General features: G+C 44.0%; 2 protein-coding genes across 5 annotated transcripts in view; one reads left to right on the forward strand and one right to left on the reverse strand.

Annotated features, from left to right (window-relative positions):
* On the forward strand, nucleotides 1-20141 carry LOC308484571 (uncharacterized protein). 4 transcript variants are annotated; one of them, XM_081019556.1, is made up of 7 exons: nucleotides 1-2120; nucleotides 2258-2357; nucleotides 2457-3032; nucleotides 15493-15626; nucleotides 17576-18028; nucleotides 19624-19772; nucleotides 20093-20141. In XM_081019556.1, the coding sequence occupies exons 1-3, from the start codon at nucleotides 1855-1857 to the stop codon at nucleotides 2652-2654; spliced, it is 564 nt and encodes a 187-aa protein (XP_080875682.1). In that variant the 5' UTR covers nucleotides 1-1854; the 3' UTR covers nucleotides 2655-3032; nucleotides 15493-15626; nucleotides 17576-18028; nucleotides 19624-19772; nucleotides 20093-20141. The 4 variants fall into 4 exon arrangements, with proteins under 4 accessions (XP_080875682.1, XP_080875680.1, XP_080875681.1 ...); XM_081019554.1 differs by lacking the exons at nucleotides 17576-18028; nucleotides 19624-19772; nucleotides 20093-20141 and having other exon boundaries at nucleotides 15493-16086; XM_081019555.1 differs by lacking the exons at nucleotides 15493-15626; nucleotides 17576-18028; nucleotides 19624-19772; nucleotides 20093-20141 and adding an exon at nucleotides 7621-7793.
* The window catches only part of WDR12 (WD repeat domain 12), a 20829-nt gene continuing 1251 nt past the window's right edge, over nucleotides 3604-23181 (reverse strand). Inside the window, exons 3-13 of the mRNA XM_081018124.1 lie at nucleotides 22112-22206; nucleotides 20144-20250; nucleotides 19152-19267; nucleotides 18291-18445; nucleotides 16417-16462; nucleotides 12961-13052; nucleotides 10175-10315; nucleotides 9316-9421; nucleotides 6434-6566; nucleotides 5062-5134; nucleotides 3604-4131 (exon numbers count right to left, since the gene is read on the reverse strand). Of these exons, the coding sequence (XP_080874250.1) occupies nucleotides 4054-4131; nucleotides 5062-5134; nucleotides 6434-6566; nucleotides 9316-9421; nucleotides 10175-10315; nucleotides 12961-13052; nucleotides 16417-16462; nucleotides 18291-18445; nucleotides 19152-19267; nucleotides 20144-20250; nucleotides 22112-22206 (1142 nt within the window). The 3' untranslated portion in view covers nucleotides 3604-4053. The remainder of the gene's footprint in view (nucleotides 4132-5061; nucleotides 5135-6433; nucleotides 6567-9315; nucleotides 9422-10174; nucleotides 10316-12960; nucleotides 13053-16416; nucleotides 16463-18290; nucleotides 18446-19151; nucleotides 19268-20143; nucleotides 20251-22111; nucleotides 22207-23181) is intronic.

Genomic DNA, 23181 nt, shown 5'->3' on the forward strand with positions numbered 1-23181 from the left:
TATTTTGTTTTTTGTTTTCATATTTTTGATTTTACATTTTTATTTTGTGCACATTTTGTATATATTTATTTTGTGCATAGAGGAGTAGTTAGGGGTAAGCGTAGGGTTAGGGTTAGGCTTAGGGCTGGGGTCAGAGTTAGTCTTGGGTGGGCATTTTAGCTAGTTAGCTAGTTTAGAGAGGAGGGTGGGATTTTTTGTGCGAACAAAATGTGCAGACTGTTAAGTATGATTCCTTCCCTTTCTCTTGTTCTCCTGGGGGTGGGGTGCGAGTCCTGGGGAACTCTGCACAGCCTTAACTCGCTGGAAATCAACCCAGCCAGTCTTCTCCAGAGAGCTCAGCTCCTCCACACTCGTCCCCTGCCTTCCCCTTTTCATCATTTACTAGGACATTCCTAGCGCACTTTCCTCCCAGGAGCTCAAGGTGGCCTTCATGGTTCTCCCTGCCACCAATTGTTATCTTCACAGCAGCCCTGCAAAGTAGGCTAGGCTGGCCCAAGGTCCACCAGGGAGCTTCATGGCTGAGTGAGGATTCGAACCCTGCTCTCCCAGGTCCTCCTAGTCCACCCCTCCAACCATTACACCTCTGCCTGGCTCCATTTTGCATCTCTCCAGCTGCCCTACAACATCGGCCTTCTCCCCCTTCCTGGGGGTCTCTCTGGCTCCATGGAAGACTCCACCACCTTTCTCATGTTCTGCTCCTCTTCTGGGACACCTTGATGCTTGGAGGACCCTCCTAGGGGTCTCCACCCTCTCCAGGAAGGGCAAGCCTATCCTAAGACAACGAAGCAGAGCAGCCCTTTAACAGCTGGCAATGCTTGTCTTTCCTTCGGGCTGGAGCTCTTGAACCCATAGCACTTGAGGCCTCCTTTCTCTCTCTCTGGCAGCCCTTTGTGCTCTGGGCTGCCTCTTTCCAGCTCTGGTGATGCCCTTTCAGGTCAATGAACTGCAGAGAGATGGAAGGAATTGGGCCAGATGTCCCTCCTCACACACGAACACCCCCAAAGAATTGGGGCTGCCGGCTTCTGAGTTGCTCTCTCTGCTCGTCTCTTCTAGGTTCAGGTGCTTAAGACGCCTGATTGGCCGCAGCAACAGGGTGGCCCCCCTGCAAGGCCCGGAGCAGCCCGTGGTGTCAGGGGGAGCAAGTGACCCTCCTTTTTGGGACAGAGGAGGGCAGGAATGGGCTGGGGGGCAGGTAGTCAAAAGAAGCACAGAGCCAGTCAGCTGGATCCGACCCAAGGTCCATCTGGGCCAGCATCTGGAAACCCAACACGCCCCCCTAGCGACCACTCCGTTTTGTAGGGTCCGATAGAGGAAGCAGGGGGCTGGGCTGCAGAGCAAGGCGGGGGGGGCAGTTGTCAGTGGGAGGGGCACCTTCCCTGGGGAGCCATGTTCTGGGGGCAGGAGGCCAGGATTGGCCCCCAAGGCCTGGGGTGCCCCTCCCATTGTAGGACTTGGAATCCAGGATAAAACTCTTGGAATAGCCTTGCCAAGGGCTCAGGGACAAACTCCCCTGTCCCCATGTCTTTGCAAATGTGCTGGGGTTCCACATCCCTTCCCTAGGGGTGAGTATTGGATAAAACGAGAGCAGGGAGTGGATCCCTCAGCCCTGCCCCCCACTGCTCAGGCTCTTTGCCTCCCACTCTGCACTGTCAGATGCAGCTGAGCCCTCTTCCCACGAGGAACTGACAGCCTGACTTTTGCATTTCAGCTGCTGGAGGAAGATCAGCTATACCTCCTGGAGGTCATCCAGAACTGCCAGGCAGCTCGGCTCAGGAGGCTCTGAAACCTGAAGTGCTCCAAGAAGGATACGGCCAAAGCTATTATGGGGAGTGATGGGTGGTGTGAGGGACCCCCATGGGGAGGGAGGGGCAGAGAGGGGCTTTGGGGAAGAGCTTGTGCATCTGCTGGAGAGGAGGACCCTTCTGGCTTACGGCATGGGGTTGCCAATCCCCTGGAAAGACAAGCCTGACGTTTGGGGTCAGAGCCGTCCTCCGGAGACCCCCAGAAGGAGCTGGACTTTCCTCCTCTGCTGTCTTCCAGCACATCTTTGGCCACTTGGAGCGCTTCAGGGATCGCACCCTGAGCCTGGCCCTGGCCTTGGAGGCCCTCCTCCAGCTGAGGTGAGTGGGGTCTTTGGGGTGGGCGGGGTTGGTGGGGCAGAACTCCACGGGGAGCTCTGGGTGGGCAAAAGCAGGCAGGAGGGGGCAAGGGAGACTTGGAGGAGGCAGCATCTAACCCCTTCCCTTTCTCTCTCCAGCTTCATGAGACCCCATTTCAGCAGCAATATGGTCAGTGCTATCCTGCATAGGACAATGGAGGCTGTTCTGGGGAGCGCAGAAAAGGACGACGACAAAGAGGTGTGTCCTCTGCTTTGACTTCCCTTTGCAAAGCTCTTTCTTCTTCTCCTCGCACCCTTGCAAGATTTAACCCAGCACTCAACCTCTCTTTTCCTGCAGGAATTGAAGAGGCACTTCCAGAGTCTCCTTCTGGAGGCTCCCAATGTTGGCACCCTCCTCCAGCTGCTCACTCTAAGTGTCTTGATGGCATCAGGGAAATTGGGACAATTGGGAAACACTGGCCTGCGAGCGCTCCTGTTGGAGAACAGCCTTTACCAAAGGTGTCATGGACTTCGAAGGAGCACGAACTTAAGGTGAAAAGGAGAAACAAGCTAAGAGGAAGGCATGTTTGGCAAATCCTCACCACGATCAACTCCTGCCTGGAAACCTATGTCCCCGCCGTGGAAGGATGTGTGGATCCAGAACTGGTCTCCACAGTCACTTACGGACACACCGCTCAGACCGTGTTCATGGAAGGCAATCTTACTCGGCCACAAGTGATCACCAAAGAAGAAAGAAGAACACACTGCCCAGGCTTGAACCCTACACAGGTCACTTCAGTGCTGCTAACACAGCAAAAACGACATGGGAGGCACCAGTTACAAGTTACCAGTCTCTGCAGCCACAGCAGGTGCTGTGATTCTCCAGCAGTTTGACTTCACCCCCAGAGGCACACTCCATTGTCTCCAAAGATAGGTAAGATACGAACAAGAGGGAAAATAACAGGCCATTCCAATCACCAGAGTGCAGTCCTAAATGGCTCACCACACCTGGGTTGTTTTTTTAAATATATACCTTGTAGAATTTGAAACCCACCAGGCATTTTTAAACCACGGAGCTTCACACCATAAACATGTCCCTCTTGAGGTTAAAAAATATGCAGCATAACAAACTGCTGCTTAAAGAAATGCAGATAAGAACTTAAGGGCCCTGCTGGACCCAACACTCCTTTATCACATTTATCTTTTCTGTGAACCGCCCTGAGACCTCTGGGCATAGGGTGGTATATAAATTCAATCAATCAATCAATCAATCAATCAATCAATCAATCAATCGCCAAATGTCCATGGCAAGTCCACAAGCAGAACCCAAACATAACAAGCATGACAGAAGCACTTTCCATACCTACAATTCAAGCATACTGCCTCCAGCCATGGGGGCAATCTAATGAGCCCTTGTATCTGAGGAACTAGTTGTACAGTCTTTTAGGTCCTAAAAAGAAATCCTTAATTTTTAAAAAAGTATGTCAGGTGGTATTACAACCACGTTAAGGAACACCGCAATTTTATTTCATTGAAATCTTGAGTATTCTCCATCTGGTAACAGCTTCAATTGATTTTTCATGGGGGACACCTGAAGTTCCCACTGAAACTAATGGAAGGTGGAAAGCTCAGCATCATGATTAACTAAAAAACTTAAATATACTTGCACAAAATAAAAAGGTTTTAATAAGCACATATTATGTTGATAAGGCTTAAACTGTTAAAACTTGACCAACTCAAGTTCGTCTGGCTTGCGGGGGGGGGGGGGAGGTTTTAAATAAAAATAAAAATGCCTTAACCTGCCACCTCGCCTCAAGACAAAGAACAGGAAACTAATGTTGCCCCAAGGTATAAGATTTATAATACCATAAATCACACATTTTATGCAGCTGTGTATGATGGGTTGAAAGCACATTGAACAGAAGAGTTCATTCTCATGATCTTTTCATTTGTTTTCATGCTCCATCATCAGAGGTGGCTGCTTGGTATCTGTAGCAATAGAGCTTGTTGTCTGCACCACCACTCAACAGCAACTATAGAGAAAGGAAGAAAAATCTAGTTATAATGAGACAATATTCAGAAACATTCATTCCCCCCCACCCCAATCTAGGCCAAGTAAAAACAGTGGTCCCTTGATTCCCGAACGGCTTAGTTGTCGAATAAATTGGCTCCCAAACACAGCAAACCTGGAAATAAGTGTTCCGGTTTGCGAATGTTTTTTGGAAGCCAAACGTCCGACGCGGCTTCCGATTAAGAGCAGGAAGCTCCTGCAGCCAATCGGAAGCTGCGCCTTGGTTTTCGAACGATTTCCGGAGTCGAATGGATTAGGTTTGAGAACCAAAGTACCACTGTATCAGGAAAAACAATTTTTCATCAAAACTTGCATAAGAAACACAAGGCATGGTATCACAGATTTCCAAATGCTTAATGCAAAGGAAGGAGTATATAGGGAAAAGCTAATTTATATTCTGGCTTATTAAGCAGACATATGATTAATACAGCCAATTGTGCCTTGGAACTTTTGCCTGCCTTAATGTTAGGAACAGAAACTTCACAATGTCTTAAATCCACAATATAAAGAGCAGCAGCACAAAATGCTATAAACAAAAAACAAGCGGTCATGTTGCATGATATCTAATATCACTGTCCTGATCCATTCTGCAGGCTTGGGGGGAAACCCAGAACAGGTTTTGGGGCACAGGGGGAGAGGAAGTCCCATTGCACAGGCAGGTCTTTGCAGTAACAAGACTTTGTTGGGCATAACCCAAAGTTTCTGCAAAATCACATACATTCTTTCAAGTAGTTTTAAGATAAATCACTTTCACAAGTTGAACCTTTGCTGTTCTGCACTGCATAAGTAATGAATATTTATAAATCACTACACATATCCAACTACATAAACAACATCTGCTGCAAAGATACTTCGGTTTCCACCCCATTCCTGTTCCTGACGAAGTTCTTACCCCTGCTTCTGTCCATTCCACACACAAAACCTTGTCTTCATGAGCAGCCAAGTCATAGAGAGGTGCCTTGCAACTATAGGAAACAGACATTAGACAGCCATACTAGCTATATTACATGGAAATAAAAGTATTCTGATGGCTAATTGCTGAATTCAGCCAGCAAATTCCTTCTACATAAACTTCTCCTCCTACTCTCATTCTTCTGTCAACCTTTCGGTAAGATCCAATTGCAGAAGACTCTTATTGTCATTCAATCAAGAACTTCTGCTGGCACAAGGTTGGGGGTGGAGGGAGGTGTGGCGATTTTTGCAGATTTCCCATTCCTCCTGCAGCCCCCTAGAAATTGGGACCAGAAAATTTGGGGAAGAACACTGGAGATGGTGATGAACACTGCAGGATGAATCAACAAAAATATCCTCACTTCTATCAGTGGGAGAAAAATTCCATTCCTGGGATGCTTCTGCAACATCTGGGTCCAAACTACAATTTCACTTTTGGAATTATGCACACTGCCTACATACTGTCTTTAACCATACGCAAGTGCTGATTTTGACCTATAGAGCACTATATTGCTTAGGACTCCAATACCTCAAGGACCATCTCTTCCCAATATGAACTAGACCAGACACTATGGTCTTCATCAAAGGCCCTTCTCTGTGTGCCCCACTCAAGGAAGATGAGGGTGACCACATACGAACAGGCCTTTTCATTGGTGGCCTCCCATCCAATGAATGTTTTCGGAGGGAGATGTGCCTGGCACTATCCTTGTCAGTCTCTAGGTGCCAGGCTAAGACCTTTTTGTTTACGCAGGCCTTTGGCTACTTGATCTTGTTCCTCAACAGTGATCCTCATCTTTCAGTGGGGTGGGTAAGACTTGTCCTTATTAATAATGTGTTTCTGGATGAGCATTTTAATGTATTTTGCATTGTTCACTGTTTTAATTCTTTTTATTGTTCTGAACTGCTTTTATGTATTGCATTCTACCTTGCCGAGTCACTTTGAGACTTCATGTTGTATAAAGCAACTGGTCAATGCAATAAATTAAAAAACCCACTGTCCTGCTGTGTCATAATCCTTAGTAAAACAGAATTGCATCAAACACAATGCTTAGGGAGACATTTGCAGGTGCAGAACTAATATCGACGAGAATATTGCTAAAATCAGACTTAAGATCTAGTCAGAACCCTTCAAATCAATATCAATTGCCCTAAATATTCAAATATTCAATTGCCCTAAAATATTCAAATATTCAAAATATTCAATATCAATTGCCCTAAATATTCTATAGTGACATTTCTTCAGTTTGTGTGTCATCCAATAACACAAATCCATATGGCAAAAGTCCAACAAAAACCCAGGGTTTAAAGTTTACCTTCTTGTGTCCCAGAGTTTGACAACGTTGTCTAAAGAACCAGAGATGAGCTGCTGCTCATGTGTTGGTGACCACTTCACTGATGTCACCCATCCAGTATGTGAGGTAAGAGAAAGCAGTACCAAAGAACCATCTGAAAAGAGGCAGACAAGTCTCACTAGCCACAACTGATGAGTCACACAAGACACTTAAAATTTTTACACGCATACAGCAGGGTGAATGAGTACGCAATGGATACAAAAATAGTAATAGCCAGCATTTTTAGTAAATGTGCTGAAATCAAACAGAAAGTAGGAGACAATATGACCACTCCCTAGGCCACTACTGAGATGAAATGTTTCTTTACAAAGACCAAAACTAATGTTTATTAAAAGTAGCACATTAGTGATATAATCAGTAAAAACAGGACACCTGCATGCCAGATGAAGGAATTAGGAAGTTGCCATATACCAGGTCAGATTTTTTTATCCGTCTAGCCCAAATTTGTGTACCCAGACTGGCAGCTGCTCTCCAATGTCTCAGGCAAGAGAATAATAACACTGGGGAACAAATTTTTTGTTGCATTGACACCTGCAGTTGTTCTAACCTAAGTTCGACGTGCTGATTTCATATCAGAAGTTGGTTTTGTTCCGTAAGCTCTAGTTTTTTTGCAGTTCATGTTTTTCACTTTTCACCATAATCTCTGTTTTTCACAATGCATGAATTCAATATTTTATTAAACACATAGCCAAAGTAGTACATGTAAATATAAATGTAAATGTATAAATGTAAGTGACTTATATAGCATTGAATATTGAGTATAAATGTAAGTGACTTATATAGCATTGAACATGACATGTATAGCATTGAAAATGACATGTATATCTATGTACAGTTGGAGGTATGCAAAAAAAATGTATTCCCTTGGGATACACAGTATACTGGGGAACAATTTTCTCCCCCATTTTCTTTTGCATGGGATTTTTCAACTGTTCTTATAGGATTTTTCAACTGTTCTGAAATCAATTTTCGTGTACATGCTATAGTTATCTTTCAATTTCCGACTTTTCCCGATATGTCATATTAACACTGGGGATAAGTGGACACTGACACATTGATCTACCCTAACCACATGGTAATTATTGTTTTGCAAACTTAATTTTTCTTTATTTTTACAGTTTTGTAAGCTAAATATTTGTATTTTTCAGATCGGACCATGGTTTCTTCAAGTAGACAAAAATGTGTAAACAAGCTTGATGCCTTTCATATAACTTACGACCTGTTCCTTCCTAACTAGAGGTGCCAGGGACCAGACCAGAGACACTGTTTATGGTAAAACATGTCCTCTACCACTGAGTTATGATCCCTGCATAGAGAGAGCTTTATATATATATTTTTTAGAATAATGTTTATTAAAGTTTCAAAAGAGAAAAAAAATCACATTAATAATAAAAATAAAAAAATTAACAATAAAAAAGAAAAATACAAAGTAGAAAAACAAAGAAAAAAAACAGTTAAAAACAATTCCATCTTTTCCTCACTTCTTTTACATTTACTTGTTTCCCGGACCTCCTCATACCTCCCTCTTTTGTATTCCAATTCAATTTGTTAATCCAACAATTCCTTTCCCTCCTTTTTAATCTTAATCCTTAATCTTGATATATTGTAACATTAGATTTTTACAAATTAAAAACCAATTTTTCCATATTCTTTTGTACCTATACAGCTAGAGACCACTTAACTTCAATCCAACATCATTCTAACATTCATTTATTTTGCAATATTTCTGTAAATAGTCTTTAAATTTCTTCCAATCTTCTTCCACCAACTCTTCTCCCTGGTCACGGATTCTGCCAGTCATTTCTACCAATTCCATATAGTCCATTAATTTCATCTGCCATTCCTCCAGTGTGGGTAAATCTTGTGTCTTCCAATGCTTTGCGATGAGTATTCTTGCTGCTGTTGTAGCATACATAAAGAAAGTTCTATCCTTTTTTAACACCGATTGGCCGACGAGAGAGCTTTATAAACACTGCCATAACCACTGCATAGAAGTGGGAGATTATAGCAGCTTTCCCCGACTCCGGGTTACGAAAGTATGGCACCAGCCAATCAGGGTTGGGAAGCCTCACCAGAACGTTTATTCGAAAGCAGGTATGTATAGCTCAATAAATGCATGAAATAATAATAATTTTTAAAACGTAACTCATGTGTGTGTGTACATATGCAAAAATTATCTCGTGAATATATCTTCTGTTCTACCCACCTTTGCTGTAAAATGTGTGAGATCATGATATTGTTTTTATCTGCATTACAGTGGTACCTCTGGTTACATACTTAATTCGTTCCGGAGGTCCGTACTTAACCTGAAACTGTTCTTAACCTGAAGCACCACTTTAGCTAATGGGGCCTCCTGCTGCCGCCGCTGCAAGATTTCTGTTCCCATCCTGAAGCAAAGTTCTTAACCTGAGGTACTATTTCTGGGTTAGTGGAGTCTGTAACCTGAAGCGTCTGTAACCCAAGGTACCACTGTACATCAATTACCGTATTTTTTGCTCTATAAGACTCACTTTTTCCCTCCTAAAAAGTAAGGGGAAATGTGTGTGCGTCTTATGGAGCGAATGCAGGCTGCACAGATATCACAGAAGCCAGAACAGCAAGAGGGATTGCTGCTTTCACTGCGCAGCGATCCCTCTTGCTGTTCTGGCTTCTGAGATTCAGAATATTTTTTTTCTTGTTTTCCTCCTCCTGAAACTAGGTGCGTCTTGTGGTCTTATAGAGCGAAAAATACGGTATGTCAATTACAAGTTATTATCAGCGTTAGCAGAAAAATACATTGATATTAGCTACTGTATTTGTATTTGCAACCCGAGGTACCACTGTATACATTCTGTTCTACCCACCTTTGGTACGAGGGTCCCATAACCTAATGTGTCTGTCAGTGCTTCCAGAGGCTAAACGCCGACACAATGCTGAGTAGGATATAGAGTTGAACACTTTGTTTCCAGTCTACGTAAAAATAAGAGTAGAAAGAAGCAGAGTGGATTTAAATCGCTAGCCAGTAAGACTTGATTCAAATCAAATTTTTTTTTACAGAAAGACTCATTCTTGCTGGTACATTTACAACCAGATGAAAGTTTCATTTTTGGAATAATAAATTTTCAGAGTAGTTTTTACAGCTATATCAAAAATTTCTGATTTGCTTATACTATTAGAAATACATAGACAAATAGTTATGAAATTATTGTGAGGTTTAATGAGTTAACTGTTTATATTTGGACAACTTTTCTGCTGTACTTTATCAGAAGGAGAAAAACAATCATTTCCTTAATAACAATTTAAACAATTTATTTAACTAAAACAATAACATTATAGCATATGTATCCCTGTTTGTTAATTGATGTGGTTAAACTTTTTTAAAAAAAAAAAACTTAAACTGAGTTTTAGCACACATGAAAAACTTAAAACAAATCCTTATTTGGACTATAACTTAAATAGAAAGCTATCTTTGGACTATGTAACTTAAATAGAAAGCTATCTTTAGAAATATTTTTCCTCCATTTTATTTTAAAAATCCAATTCAAATAAAAAAATCAGATTTAAATTTTAAAAATCAGATTTTTTAAAAAAAAAATCATTGATTTTTATCCACCCTGAGTAGACGTAATTAATGAATTGCTCTTTAGACTTTGTACAAAACTCTTTGTTGAAGGCAGTTAAGCAATCTGAGAAATGGCAAACTTGGTTTGCAAGAGAACTCACCAAAGTGGATTTGAGGCCCCCCGTTTCAACATCCCACACCTTAATTGTGTGGTCCCATGAAGCACTGCATATTTCATCTGTATCTGACCAAAGTACAGAAGAGACTGATTCTGTATGGCCAGAGAGGGTTGTAACAGGAGTCTAGACGGGAAAAATAAATATTGGGAGGATATGGTTATTGAAATATTTCATTTTGTGAAACGAGCTCGTTCACTAACACTGTTAAGTCTATACATATACAGTGGTACCTCGAGTTAAGAACAGAGGGCCTTCTCGGTAGTGGCACCCGCCCTGTGGAACGCCCTCCCACCAGATGTCAAAGAGATAAACAACTATCTGATGTTTAGAAGACATCTGAAGGCAGCCCTGTTTAGGGAAGTTTTTAATGACTGATGTTTTAATGTATTTTTAATCTTTTGTTGGAAGCTGCCCAGAGTGGCTGGGGAAACCCAGCCAGTTGGGCAGGGTATAAATAATATATTATTATTATTATTATTATTATTATTATTATTATTATTATACCTCAGGTTAAGAACTTAATTTGTTCTGGAAGTCTGTTGTTTACCTGAAACTGTCCTTAACCTGAAGCACCACTTTAGCTAATGGGGCCTCCCACTGCCGCTGCACAATTTCCGTTCTCATCCTGAAGCAAAGTTCTTAACATGAGGTAATATTTCTGGGTTAGCGGAGTATGTAACCTAAAACGTATGTAACCTGAAGCGTATTTAACCCGAGGTACCACTGTACTATAGGAATTGCTCCCAAGTAAATGTGCATGGGATTTTGCTATTTCCCTCCATTTCAACCCACGGGAGTTGGCTCCAGGGCTTAGTAGACAGCTATCCAATGCGTCCTCTCTCCAGCTGCCATCTTAGTCCCCCCCCCCCCAAAGCAATGCCTCTGTTGTTGCACTCTAGGCAAAAACAAGGCACACAACTTTGGCAATCAGCACATTTTTGTGTTCTTAGCTGTGGGACACAGATACCTCTGCACAGGGAATGGCTTGCTGGAGGAGGCGACACTCTGACCATAAAAAAAATAACAGTACAGTGGTACCTCAGGTTAAGTACTTAATTCGTTCTGGAGGTCCATTCTTAACCTGAAACTGTTCTTAACCTGAGGTACCACTTTAGCTAATGGGGCCTCCAGCTGTCGCTGTGCCGCCAGAGCACAATTTCTGTTCTCATCCTGAGGTACTATTTCTGGGTTAGCGGAGTCTGTAACCTGAAGCGTATGTAACCTGAAGCGTTTGTAACCCGAGGTACCACTAAAAGGGACGTGGGTGGAGCTGTGGGTTAAACCACAGAGCCCAGGGCTTGCCGATCAGAAGCTCGGCGGTTCGAATCGCCGCGATGGGGTGAGCTCCCGTTGCTCAGTCCCTACTCCTGCCAACCTAGCAGTTCGAAAGCACGTCAAAGTGCAAGTAGATAAATAGGTACTGCTCTGGTGGGAAGGTAAACGGCGTTTCCTAGCACTGCTCTGGTTCGCCAGAAGCGGCTTAGTCATGCTGCTCACATGACCCAGAAGCTGTATGCCGGCTCCCTCGGCCAGTAAAGCAAGATGAGCGCCGCAACCCCAGAGTTGGTCACAATTGGACCTAATGGTCAGGAGTCCCTTTACCTTTATACTGGATAAATGTGTGTTCCAGTCACAAAAGAGGCAACATTTCTAGATAGCCTCAATGACTGTGCCCTAGGACAGCCGGCCACAGAACCAACCAGAGGATCAGTGACTCTGGACTTTTATTACGTGGTTACCAGGACCTGGTAAGTTGCGAGGACCTTCGTTTACATTGAGGTCCAGGGCCGAGCGCCTTCTGGCAGTTCCCTCACTGCGAGAAGTGAGGTTACAGGGAACCAGGCAGAGGGCCTTCTCGGTGGCGGTGCCCACCCTGTGGAACGCCCTACCATCTGATGTCAAGGAAATAAACAACTATCTGACTTTTAGAAGACCTCTGAAGGCAGCCCTGTTTAGGGAAGTTTTCAATGTTTGATGTTTGATCGTGTTTTAATACAGTCGTACCTTGGAAGTCAAACAGCCTAGTTCTTGAACGTTTTGACTCCCGAACGATGGACATCTGGAAGTGACTGTTCCGGTTTTTTAACGTTCTTTTGGAAGCTGAATGTCCGAGGAGCTTCCTGCAGCCAATCAGAAGCCGTGCTTTGGTTTTTGAACGGACTTCCAGAAAGGATTCCGTTCGACTTCCAAGTTACGGCTGTATTCTGTTGGGAGCAGCCGAGAGTGGCTGGGGAAACCCAGCAAGATGGGTGGGGTATCAATAATAAAGTATTATGTTGTTGTTGTTGATGATGATGATGATCTCTCTCAAAACAGTGATCACGGTGCTATCAAATCCCACATATATATAAAAGGACAATTGCCAGACACATCTAACTTGGATCGTTCAAAAGGGGTTTAGACAAATTCATGGATGGCATTCGATGATTACCAGTCATGGCTGTGTACCAGCTTCAGTACTGAAGACTATATGCCTCAAAATACTGGGGAACACAAGCAGGAAGGAAGCTGTAGCATTCAAGTCCTGCTTTCAGTTCCCCATGTGAATCTGATTGGCCAGGATGCTGGACTACATGGGCCTTTGATCTGACTCAGCAGGGCTTTTCTTACGTCCAAGTGGAACTTACAGAGCACTGCATTTTTGGGAAACTAAGGCAAATGTCACAACTGCAGCCAGCAGGTCCCTGGAGGTATAGCTGGCTGGTAATGTTAGGCCCGAACCCCACATCCCCTCAAAGGAATTTCTACACAATTCAGGTTTGTCTTACTCTTGTTAGTCCCAACTGCTCAGTTTTCTGCTTTTTCCTTGGTCTGTTTGCCGCCTCCTCCGTTTCCATTTCATCCTCTTCATCCGTAGGCACTGAAAGAAAAAAATACGGTCATTTTAACCATACGACCACTCGCTGGTCAATCTCCTATTGCTATAAATTGGTTCTTTGTAAAAAAAGAATAAATCTAATTATCAACAAATCTGTGATATGAAGAATCACTGATTAGTCCTAATTTACACGCTGGCCTGCGATTTGCACACATTTTCCCCAAGAACACTGATCAATTGCCATATTAATTCAATTCCATGGAAGCAAGCGTTTTAGTCATTGGGAGCAATCCAAGTATGAGCTAGATGTTGTCCAATGGAATTAACTTCCAAATAAAAGCTTTTGGAATTGTGGAGCCAGCTTGCTGTAGTCATACTAGTTGCTTAAGGTCAGGTGTGGGCAACCCTGGCTTTTTAGACATTGCTGAACTACACCGCTTTATCATCCCTGGCCACTGAACCTATTTGTTGGGAGCTATCAGGATGGGCATTGTAGTTCAGCGACATCTGGAGGGCCAAAGGTTTCCCACACCTGATTTAGGTTCCTGTGACATCTTAATTTTATTGTGGCAGAGGTTGTGGGGGCTTCTCTCAGGAACATGAAGTGTTTTGCCAGATTTTTTTTGGCATAACATCAGTTCTCAGATTGAAGATCACAGTCGCAGCAGTCCTCTCCCAGTCCTGCAGCTGCTGCTAAAATACGGTTTAGTACATCCAGATTTGTGGTTTGTTTCCCTCCAAATACCGTATTTTTCGCTCCATAGGACGCACTTTTTCCCCTCCAAAAATGAAGGGGAAATGTGTGTGCGTCCTATGGGGCGAATGCAGGCTTTCGCTGAAGCCTGGAGAGCGAGAGACATCGGTGCGCACCGACCCCTCTCGCTCTCCAGGCTTCAGGAAGCTATCCGCAAGCCTTGCAAGCCCGGTGGGAGTTCCCGCGGGCTCACAAGGCTTGCAGGCAGCAACCTGCAGCCCCGGCGAGTGTCTGCAAGCCTTGCGCGCCCGGCAGGAGGTCCCACCGAGCGCGCGAGGCTTGGGGCGGCAGCCTGTCGCCCGAAGCACGGGCAGCCCTCCGGAGGGTGCCCCGTGCTTCTTGCAGGTGTGCACAAGGCTTGGGGCTTCTAAAAGTCAGACAGTTGTTTGTTTCCTTGACATTGGATGGGAGGGCGTTCCACAGGGCGGGCGCCACTACCGAGAAGGCCCTCTGCCTGGTTCCCTGTAGCCCGGAGGGCTCCCCGTGCTTCGGGCGAGTGTCTGCAAGCCTTGCGCGCCCGGCAGGAGGTCCCGCCGAGCGCGCAAGGCTTGGGGCGGCAGCCTGTCGCCCGAAGCACGGGCAGCCCTCCGGAGGGTGCCCCGTGCTTCTTGCAGGTGTGCACAAGGCTTGGGGCGGCAGCCGCGGCGGGGGGGGGGGAATATTTTTTTTATTCATTTCCCCCCCCCCAAAAAACGAGGTGCGTCCTATGGGCCGGTGCGCCCTATAGAACGAAAAATACGGTAATCCACGAGTTGTAACTAAGGTTTACGAGTGATACGAACCACAAGTCTGGACTTACTCTGATGCAGCACTTAACCCAGCGTTTCTCAAACCTGAGTCTCCAGCTATTATTGGTCTACAGCTCCCATCACCCCTAGCTAGCAGGATCATAATATAATAAAATAAAATAAAATAAAATAATAATAATAATAATCTGGCTGGCTTTCCCCAGCCACTCTGGGCGGATCCCAACAGAATTAAAAGCACAATAAAACATCACACATTAAAAACTTCCCTAAACAGGGCTGCCTTCAGATGTCTTCTAAAAGTCAGACAGTTGTTTGTTTCCTTGACATCGGATGGGAGGGCGTTCCACAGGGCAGGCGCCACTACCGAGAAGGCCCTCTGCCTGGTTCCCTGTAGCTTCACTTCTCGCAGTGAGAGAACCGCCAGAAAGCCCTCAGAGCTGGACCTCAGTGTCTGGGCTGAATGCTGGGGGTGGAGACGCTCCTTCAGGTATACTGGGCCAAGGTCGTTTAGGGCTTTAAAAGTCAGCACCAACACTTTGAATTGTGCTCAGAAACATACTGGGAGGCAGGACCGGTGTTATATGGTATTGGCGGCCACTCCCAGTCACCAGCCTAGCTGCTGCATTTTGGATTAGTTGTAGTGGTCAACAATGATGGAGTTATAATCCTACAACAGCTGGGGACCCAAGTTTGAGAAACACTGACTTAAACCAAACCATGGCTTAGCACTGGTTAACGTGGTGGCAGCAGGGCCAGCGAAGGAGCACTGTGGTTGTGATTGTCACTCTGAGCCTGCACATTTACTTGTTTGCAATAGCTACAGTCTGGCAAACCAGGTCACCGTGGCCTGTCCTTCAATAGCCACTATTTCCTCATGTGTAGCAGAAGTGGGGCCATACTCCTAGCCCTGATCCCAATGTTGCATCCTATTTTCCATGCTTCTCTCTGCCTTCCTGTGTTGAACGCAACATATGACAAGGAGGCCCTTCATGTAAACAGTGGCTTATGGACATGGGCTCCAGGCGAATCGGACATCCTCATAGTCTGGCGAGATTGAGATGGAAGCAGGCCCTGTTCCTACATGCGAGTTAAGAACATCAAAAGGACTTTGAGGTATGTTTCCATGGAGCTACGAGACAGGTGGCCTGTGCAGTTCACACATTAATTGAACCTAACCCCTATGGCAAAACGAAGTATTCTCCAAACTCACAGGACTGATATACATACACACGTGGGAATTTACAATTCTGCAACACGGCACTACATTTTGAACTTCTCGTGCAGTTAGCAAAAATATTTGCATGCAGCTTCAAACTGCAATGTCTGGGGCAGCTTCAGTTTGCCAAAAAAGGTGGTTCAAGTTCATGAAAAAAAGGGTGCACCCACATGTAAACCACTCAGAGGTTTCATTTGCAAATAGGCAGTATACAACCCCTGCTAAATAAATTAATGTATTGTAAGCATGCAGAGTTGTAGACAAAGGTGCTGGGAGTTATTAGATGAAAGGTCAAAGGAAGCACATACAGTGGTGCCTCGCAAGACGAAATTAATTCATTCTGCGAGTTTTTTCGTCTTGCGAATTTTTCGTCTTGCGAAGCACCACTGTCTTCAAATCACCAAAGTCTTCAAAAACCTCAAAAAAGGCTACCACACCGCGTGCTATGAGTTGCTCCTCGAAGTCAAGTCGCAACTGCACCTCTTCAAGCAATTCACCCTGGGTATTAACAGTTTTAAGAAAAAGGAAACAAACTTGCAAGACGTTTTCGTTTTTCGTCTTGCGAAGCAAGCCCATAGGGAAATTCATCTTGCGAAGCAACTCAAAAAACTCTTTCGTCTTGCGAGTTTTTCGTCTTGCGAGGCATTCGTCTTGCGAGGTACCACTGTAGTTAAACACTGATCTTACCTGCAGACCAGATCTTTAGCATCTTATCCCAGGATCCACTGCAAAACTAAACACACCACAAAACAGTTTTCAACATAAATGGCACATTTTAGCTAGCTATCATTTGTGATGGGCAAGTTACCCAAAGCTTGATTTCAGAACAGGCTTAACTCAAGTGAGTCACTGTGTTTTTCCATGTATAAGACACTCACGTAAGACGCCCCTATTTTTTTGAACACAAAATTAAGAAATCAGGCCAGAGGCCAAGCCCGAACCTAAGTCTGGGTTACCTGTGCCAGAGTCCAAGTTTGAACCACAACCTGGGCCACCAGCACCACAGCCTGAACCCGAGCCCAGGCCACCCATACCAGAGCCAGAGCCCAAACCCCTGTGCATTCAACATCCGTGTGTAAGATAACCCCCAAATTTTGACTTAAATCTTTTAGCAAAAAACATTGTCTTATAGATGGAAAAATACGGTAAAATAGGCTTGATTTGACTCCAAACCAGATTCAAACAGGACCCAGGGGAAGTTCCCATACCCTTTTGAATGAGCTTTTACATTTTATTTAAAATATCTTGAGGCTGAAAGCACCTTCCTCAGCCTTCAGCTAAACAATTCCTCACCCCAAAAATTCCCCATGGTTTTACTGGAGAATAGAAAATCAGGAAGTGGGGGAGGAAGGGAGGGAAAGAGATGGCTGCCCCATGCCATAATTTCACATCTCTGAGTGTTTACAGAGGGTGGTGAACACAGCACATGATATCATGGGCTGTCCCCTAAGCCTGCTAGATGACATAGCAAGGGATCGTTGCCTTAGGAAAGCGAGAAATTCTCAGGGACGATTCATACCCTGGCCAGCACCTCTTTAATCTTCCACCCTCAGGCAGGAGATATAGAAGTATAATCAGTCGTACCAACAGGCTAAAAAACAGTTTCTACCCGTGGGCTGTTAGGCTACTGATCAGAAAATAATAATAGTGCAACTGAGTTTCGGGGTTGGTGTGTTGTGCGACAAGCACACAAAGTGCAATGAGATTGAGTGTTCGTGGCGGGGGGGGGGGAGGCTCGGTTAATTTCATTGTACAAAGGTTGTACATTGACATTAAAGGTATTATTATTACTATTACTTCTTCTTCTTCTTCTTCTTCTTCTTCTTATTATTATTATTATTATTAGTGCAAGGCTTCCAGTTATCAGAAGATGGAGAGCAGATGCTATAGTGTTGATCTAGATGCTATATAGAGTATAGCATCTAGATCAAGGGAAGTAATAGTGCCACTGTATTCTGCTCTGGTCAGACCTCACCTGGAGTACTGTGTCCAGTTCTGGGCACCACAGTTCAAGAAGGACATTGACAAACTGGAACGTGTCCAGAGGAGGGCAACCAAAATGGTCAAAGGCCTGGAAACGATGCCTTATGAGGACCGGCTAAGGGAGCTGGGCATGTTTAGCCTGGAGAAGAGGAGGTTAAGGGGTGATATGATAGCCATGTTCAAATATATAAAAGGATGTCACATAGAGGAGGGAGAAAGGTTGTTTTCTGCTGCTCCAGAGAAGCGAACACGGAGCAATGGATCCAAACTACAAGAAAGAAGATTCCACCTAAACATTAGGAAGAGCTTCCTGACAGTAAGAGCTGTTCGACAGTGGAATTTGCTGCCAAGGAGTGTGGTAGAGTCTCCTTCTTTGGAGGTCTTTAAGCAGAGGCTTGACAACCATATGTCAGGAGTGCTCTGATGGTGTTTCCTGCTTGGCAGGGGGTTGGACTCGATGGCCCTTGTGGTCTCTTCCAACTCTATGATTCTATGCCTTTTATGTGAAACAACATCAACTGTCTCAGCTGCTTGGGTGTGTGGGAGGGAGGGAGGAAAGGGCAGTCAATATAACTTACTTTAGTCCTTGAGCCATCCACAGCGACAGATTCTACGCTTCCTGCATGTCCTCTGCAGCAGTGAAGGGCCTTCACTTTGTTCTTTTCTACATTCCATTCCCACAGCAGGATAGTCTGGTCCATCGATGCGCTAAGCAGCAGGCATGACAAACTATCTGAGGGATACAGGCATAGCAGACAGGTTCACACAGCAGTCTTTCCCCAAACCAACCCTCTCCTAATTCTCCCAACCTGCTCAAATATGATGAAGCCTTTACAAAACGATTATAAACAGGCCAAGGATGTGATCAATTTGGAGCTGAGGCAATGCAGAAGGATATCACAAGGCTGCAGGGAATGTAGAAGTAAACAGAATATGACGGTCACTCATACACATTACCAGTTTAATGGCCATGAATGCAGTCAGAGGCATCCGTAAAACATCAGGCAGCACTGTTTAGGGATGTTTTTAACGCTTGAAGTTTTATTCTGTTTTTAATGTTCTGTTGAAAGCTGCCCAGAGTGGCTGGGGAAACCCAGTCAGATGGTCAGGGTAGAAATAAATTATTATTATTATTATTATTATTATTATTATTACCCAGTGGGACTTTGATCCTGAGGCCTTTGTTTCAACACAAAACTGCCACGTAATGTGGCAACAATTGCACAGGAGGAATTGCAAAGAAGAGTGGAATTTGAGAGGTGGCTAGGTTATTCTGATGCAGCGAAAGCAAAAAAAGTATTTCGATAAATTTGTTAAGTCTTTAAGGTGTCACTTTCTGTGTTGGATTTCAGTTTGAAAATAACTGAACAATTCGGGGTGGTGAGCTTTCTGTGAAATTTATTGAAGCTGAAACCCCAAACAGAGTAAAATCCACTTACCTTTTTTGACCCAGGCCACATCTTTAACTACATCTACATGTCCAGCAAGCGTCATTATGGGTTTGCCTTCTACTGACCAAATCCGAGATGTCTGGTCATAGGAGCCTGTCAATATCCTATGGAATTTAGAAGCAAAAAACCCTGCTTGGTGGTTGTCTTTGGTTCTTCACAGGATACATCTTCTACTTTATGGGCTTTAATTGAGCACTTGACACACTGTGCAATTTCAATTTTTTTGGAGTATTATGCTGAAATATTATGTTTGTTAATGAAGAATCCTTTCCCAGCAAAGCACTTGGGCTATAGATACTGCGAACAGTTAAAGCTGCAAATCTATAAGACAATGCCACCATCCATTCTCTGCGGGGACATCATGCTAAAATGCTTACTATATTCACATATACTTACCTTCTGTGCGGTTTGAAAGTTCAAGTGGAGATTTTGAATGGGAAAAAATATGTTTATTTAAAAGACAGAGAGGAAAGGAGGAAAAGAATGGATAAACTGACGCTGTGCCTTCAACATGGTGAGCGAAATAAAACAAGACGAAAGAAAAATGGATACAAAAACTTTCGGAATACGCAGAAATGGCGAAACTTACCAGAAAAATAAGAAATCAAGGTAACAAACTTTTTATAAAAGAATGGAAATGGTTTATTGAATATTTACAAACAAACTGTAAACAGATAAGGACGTTGGCAGGATCGTTGTAATAACCTGCAGTTTTATAAGAGGATATATTTAAAGCAGATGAGTAAATGAGTAAACTAAGTTAATTTGGAATATACAGAAAATATATATATATAAAATTTAAGGAACTGCAGAAAGAGGGGGAAGGAAGCCGAGTTTTGGAATGCTAAAATGATTGTAAAATTGTTGAAATGTACAAAACTGAAAAATCATACATAAAAAAAGAAATAATGGAAGGCGATATCTTACAGACAGTAAGTCAGACAAAAGAGATTAGGAAAGAAGTAGCATGTCTCCCTTACCATTCTTCTGTAGCTTCGATAGAACTGATCCAATCATCATGGAGCATGCATTCTTCAGGTTGAGGAGCCGTGTATTTTTCAACATACTCTATTGCTACTACTTCTTCCTGCGCACACAACACACGTCAAGGGAAAGGATCAGCCACGGAGGTTTCAGAGGAAAATTTCCTCTGCAGCAGAGGCGGCTTCACAAGGACTGCGGCTGCTGCTTAACACCAAGAGCTGCTCTTTTAAATTGTTTTTAATTTTTATCTGTGTTGCTTTAAATGAGACCACCTTGGCTCTGAGCCCTGGAAGACCTGCACCCTGCCTGGCTGGCCCTTTCCCATCTGGCCTGGGAGAGTGGAGTGCGGACTGACTCCAGCTACAAAAGCTGAGGCTGTTGAACAGATTCTGGGGCTGGGGTATTGTTTACGGGGGGCTGAGAGAGCTTGTTGCTGTTACTGATATTATTGTTGTATCTTTAGTTTTAGATCTTATGATTTATGTGGAAATTGTTTCCATTAGGTTGTGTTTGATGTGTTTTATCTGTTGTTTATGACTTCTGTTATGTTTGTAATTATGTAAGTCTTTTCATGTTGTAAGCCGCTTTGAGCATAGGCTCAGCTATGGAAAGGCGGCATACAGCGGTACCTCGGGGTAAGTACTTAATTCGTTCCGGAGGTCTGTTCTTAACCTGAAACTGTTCTTAACCTGAAGCACCACTTTAGCTAATGGGGCTTCCCGCTGCCGCCGTGCCGCCAGAGCCCGATTTCTGTTCTTATCCTGAAGAAAAGTTCTTAACCTGAAGCACTATTTCTGAGTTAGCAGAGTGTGTAACCTGAAGCGTATGTAACCTGAAGCGTATTTTTTGCTCTATAAGACTCACCTTTCCCTCCTAAAAAGTAAGGGGAAATGTTTGTGCGTCTTATGGAGCGAATGCAGGCTGCGCAGCTATCCCAGAAGCCAGAACAGCAAGAGGGATTGCTGCTTTTCACATTTTTTTCCTCTTGTTTTCCTCCTCCAAAAACTAGGTGCGTCTTGTGGTCTGGTGCGTCTTATAGAGCGAAAAATACGGTAAGTGCTTAACCTGAGGTACCACTGTATAGATATTGAAAACAAAACAAGGTGCTCTCTTATAAGCAGTCCTTATTTTTTTCCAGTTCCCTCTGCCCCCCTGAAACCAAGAGGGCAAATTACCTGCACCAGCTCCAAGCTAATTCAAGTAAGGGACTCAATTCTGGGTCATCTCAGGAGAAGGGAAGGGTTTTTTGGTCCAATGCATTCAAGGCCATCTCTGCTGATAGAATGCCTCGTTCCAGGGCCCTATACTGGCTACTGCCAGCATCAGACTTGTGTCTTATGGGAACAACAGAGGCCTCTGTAGCAGACGTGGGCTCCCAACTGCAGATGAATTTTTAACCAATCCTAAGCCCCCTCTAGGGGACGCGAGTGGCGCTGTGGGTTAAACCACAGAGCCTAGGGCTTGCCGATCAGAAGGTCGGCGGTTCGAATCTCTGCAACGGGGTGAGCTCCCGTTGCTCGGTCCCTGCTCCTGTCAACCTAGCAATTTGAAAGCACATCATAGTGCAAGTAGATAAATAGGTGCCGCTCCGGCGGGAAGGTAAACGGCGTTTCCGTGCGCTGCTCTGGTTCGCCAGAAGCGGCTTAGTCATGCTGGCCACATGACCCGGAAGCTGTACGCCGGCTCCCTCGGCCAATAAAGCGAGATGAGTGCCGCAACCCCAGAGTCGGCCACGACTGGACCTAATGGTCAGGGGTCCCTTTACCTTTAAACCCCCTCTAACTAGCAGCTCTGGAGGCTAGAATTGCTCTGTCATACATTTGCAAGCTAGACAGCCCAATACAATAATTGGGAGTTTTGCACAAATTTAAGTGGATGATTCTCTATTTCTTACTCTCAAAATCCAGAGCCTATACTCTATACACACACACACACACACACACACACACCCACCAATGACTTACAGTTGAGATATTTTCCACTTCCATGTGCCTCACCAGGGACATGCGCAAGAACTGTCCATTGATAAGGAAATCAAATTCCACATATTTGTGGCCTTCTAGAGACAAAGAAAACACAAAGTGTCAGGTTGCATGATACACTCAGAAGATGCAGTTTGCACTGTACATTTGAGAAGGCTTGGTGACTATGTCTCTAAAATGTAGCCTTCAGTTATTCCTGTACAATACACAGTCATATTACCAAATTATCACAGGCAACCAAACTTCATCCAAGTTCTCAAGTTTTTTGTTAGCAGATAAGATTTAGCTCCCCAAACCAGAAGTTATATCACTGATACACATTACATATTCAGCAAGTTGGATGTTACAGCATCTTAGTTCCAACTGTAATATTCTTTGAACCCCTAGACAGAACACATTTCTCTGGGCAAGCGATCATGAGGAAACAAAAAATAATCATAGAAATTATCAGCAATTGTGCAGAGATTTTGTCTATTTGAACATGTACCCAAGGAAGGCAAGGGCCAACTTTCTGGACAAGAAACTTACTGTGTGAAATGGCCCTGTGACCACAGCAGGAATTCAACTGGGTACCACAGTGAGAGTCAGTATAATGAAATAGTCAGTACTAATTTGATGTGTGGGACCCAGGTTCAGATTGCTCCTTGTAAAGATCACTGGAGACCCTTGGCTAAGTCACTGTCTCCCAACCTAGCCCATACGACAAAAAAACTGCTCCAGGGATAACAGTGTTCTGACACTTTGAGATGAAGCATGAACTACAAATGTGATAAATAAATAATACATACATAATCTACAAATTGCCTTGTGCCCCAAATTGTGTATCTCCACTCTTTGGGGTGGAGAAGGGTTGCTTTGGGAGGAAGGGTTGAAAATAAATGTAAAAATGTAATGTGAGTTTATACGGAATTTGCTGAGGTGATATCTATAGCATCAGGTGTTTAATAGCAAAAATTAATTAAGTCTGTAAAACTGTAAACTGTGATTAGTTGTATGTGTGGTAACCACCTCTACAGACTTCTAAAATTAACTCTCGACTAATAGCAAGGGGG

Source organism: Podarcis pityusensis (assembly GCF_964106645.2).
Source record: "Podarcis pityusensis genome assembly, chromosome: 1".
NCBI classification, from domain to species: Eukaryota; Metazoa; Chordata; class Lepidosauria; order Squamata; family Lacertidae; genus Podarcis; species Podarcis pityusensis.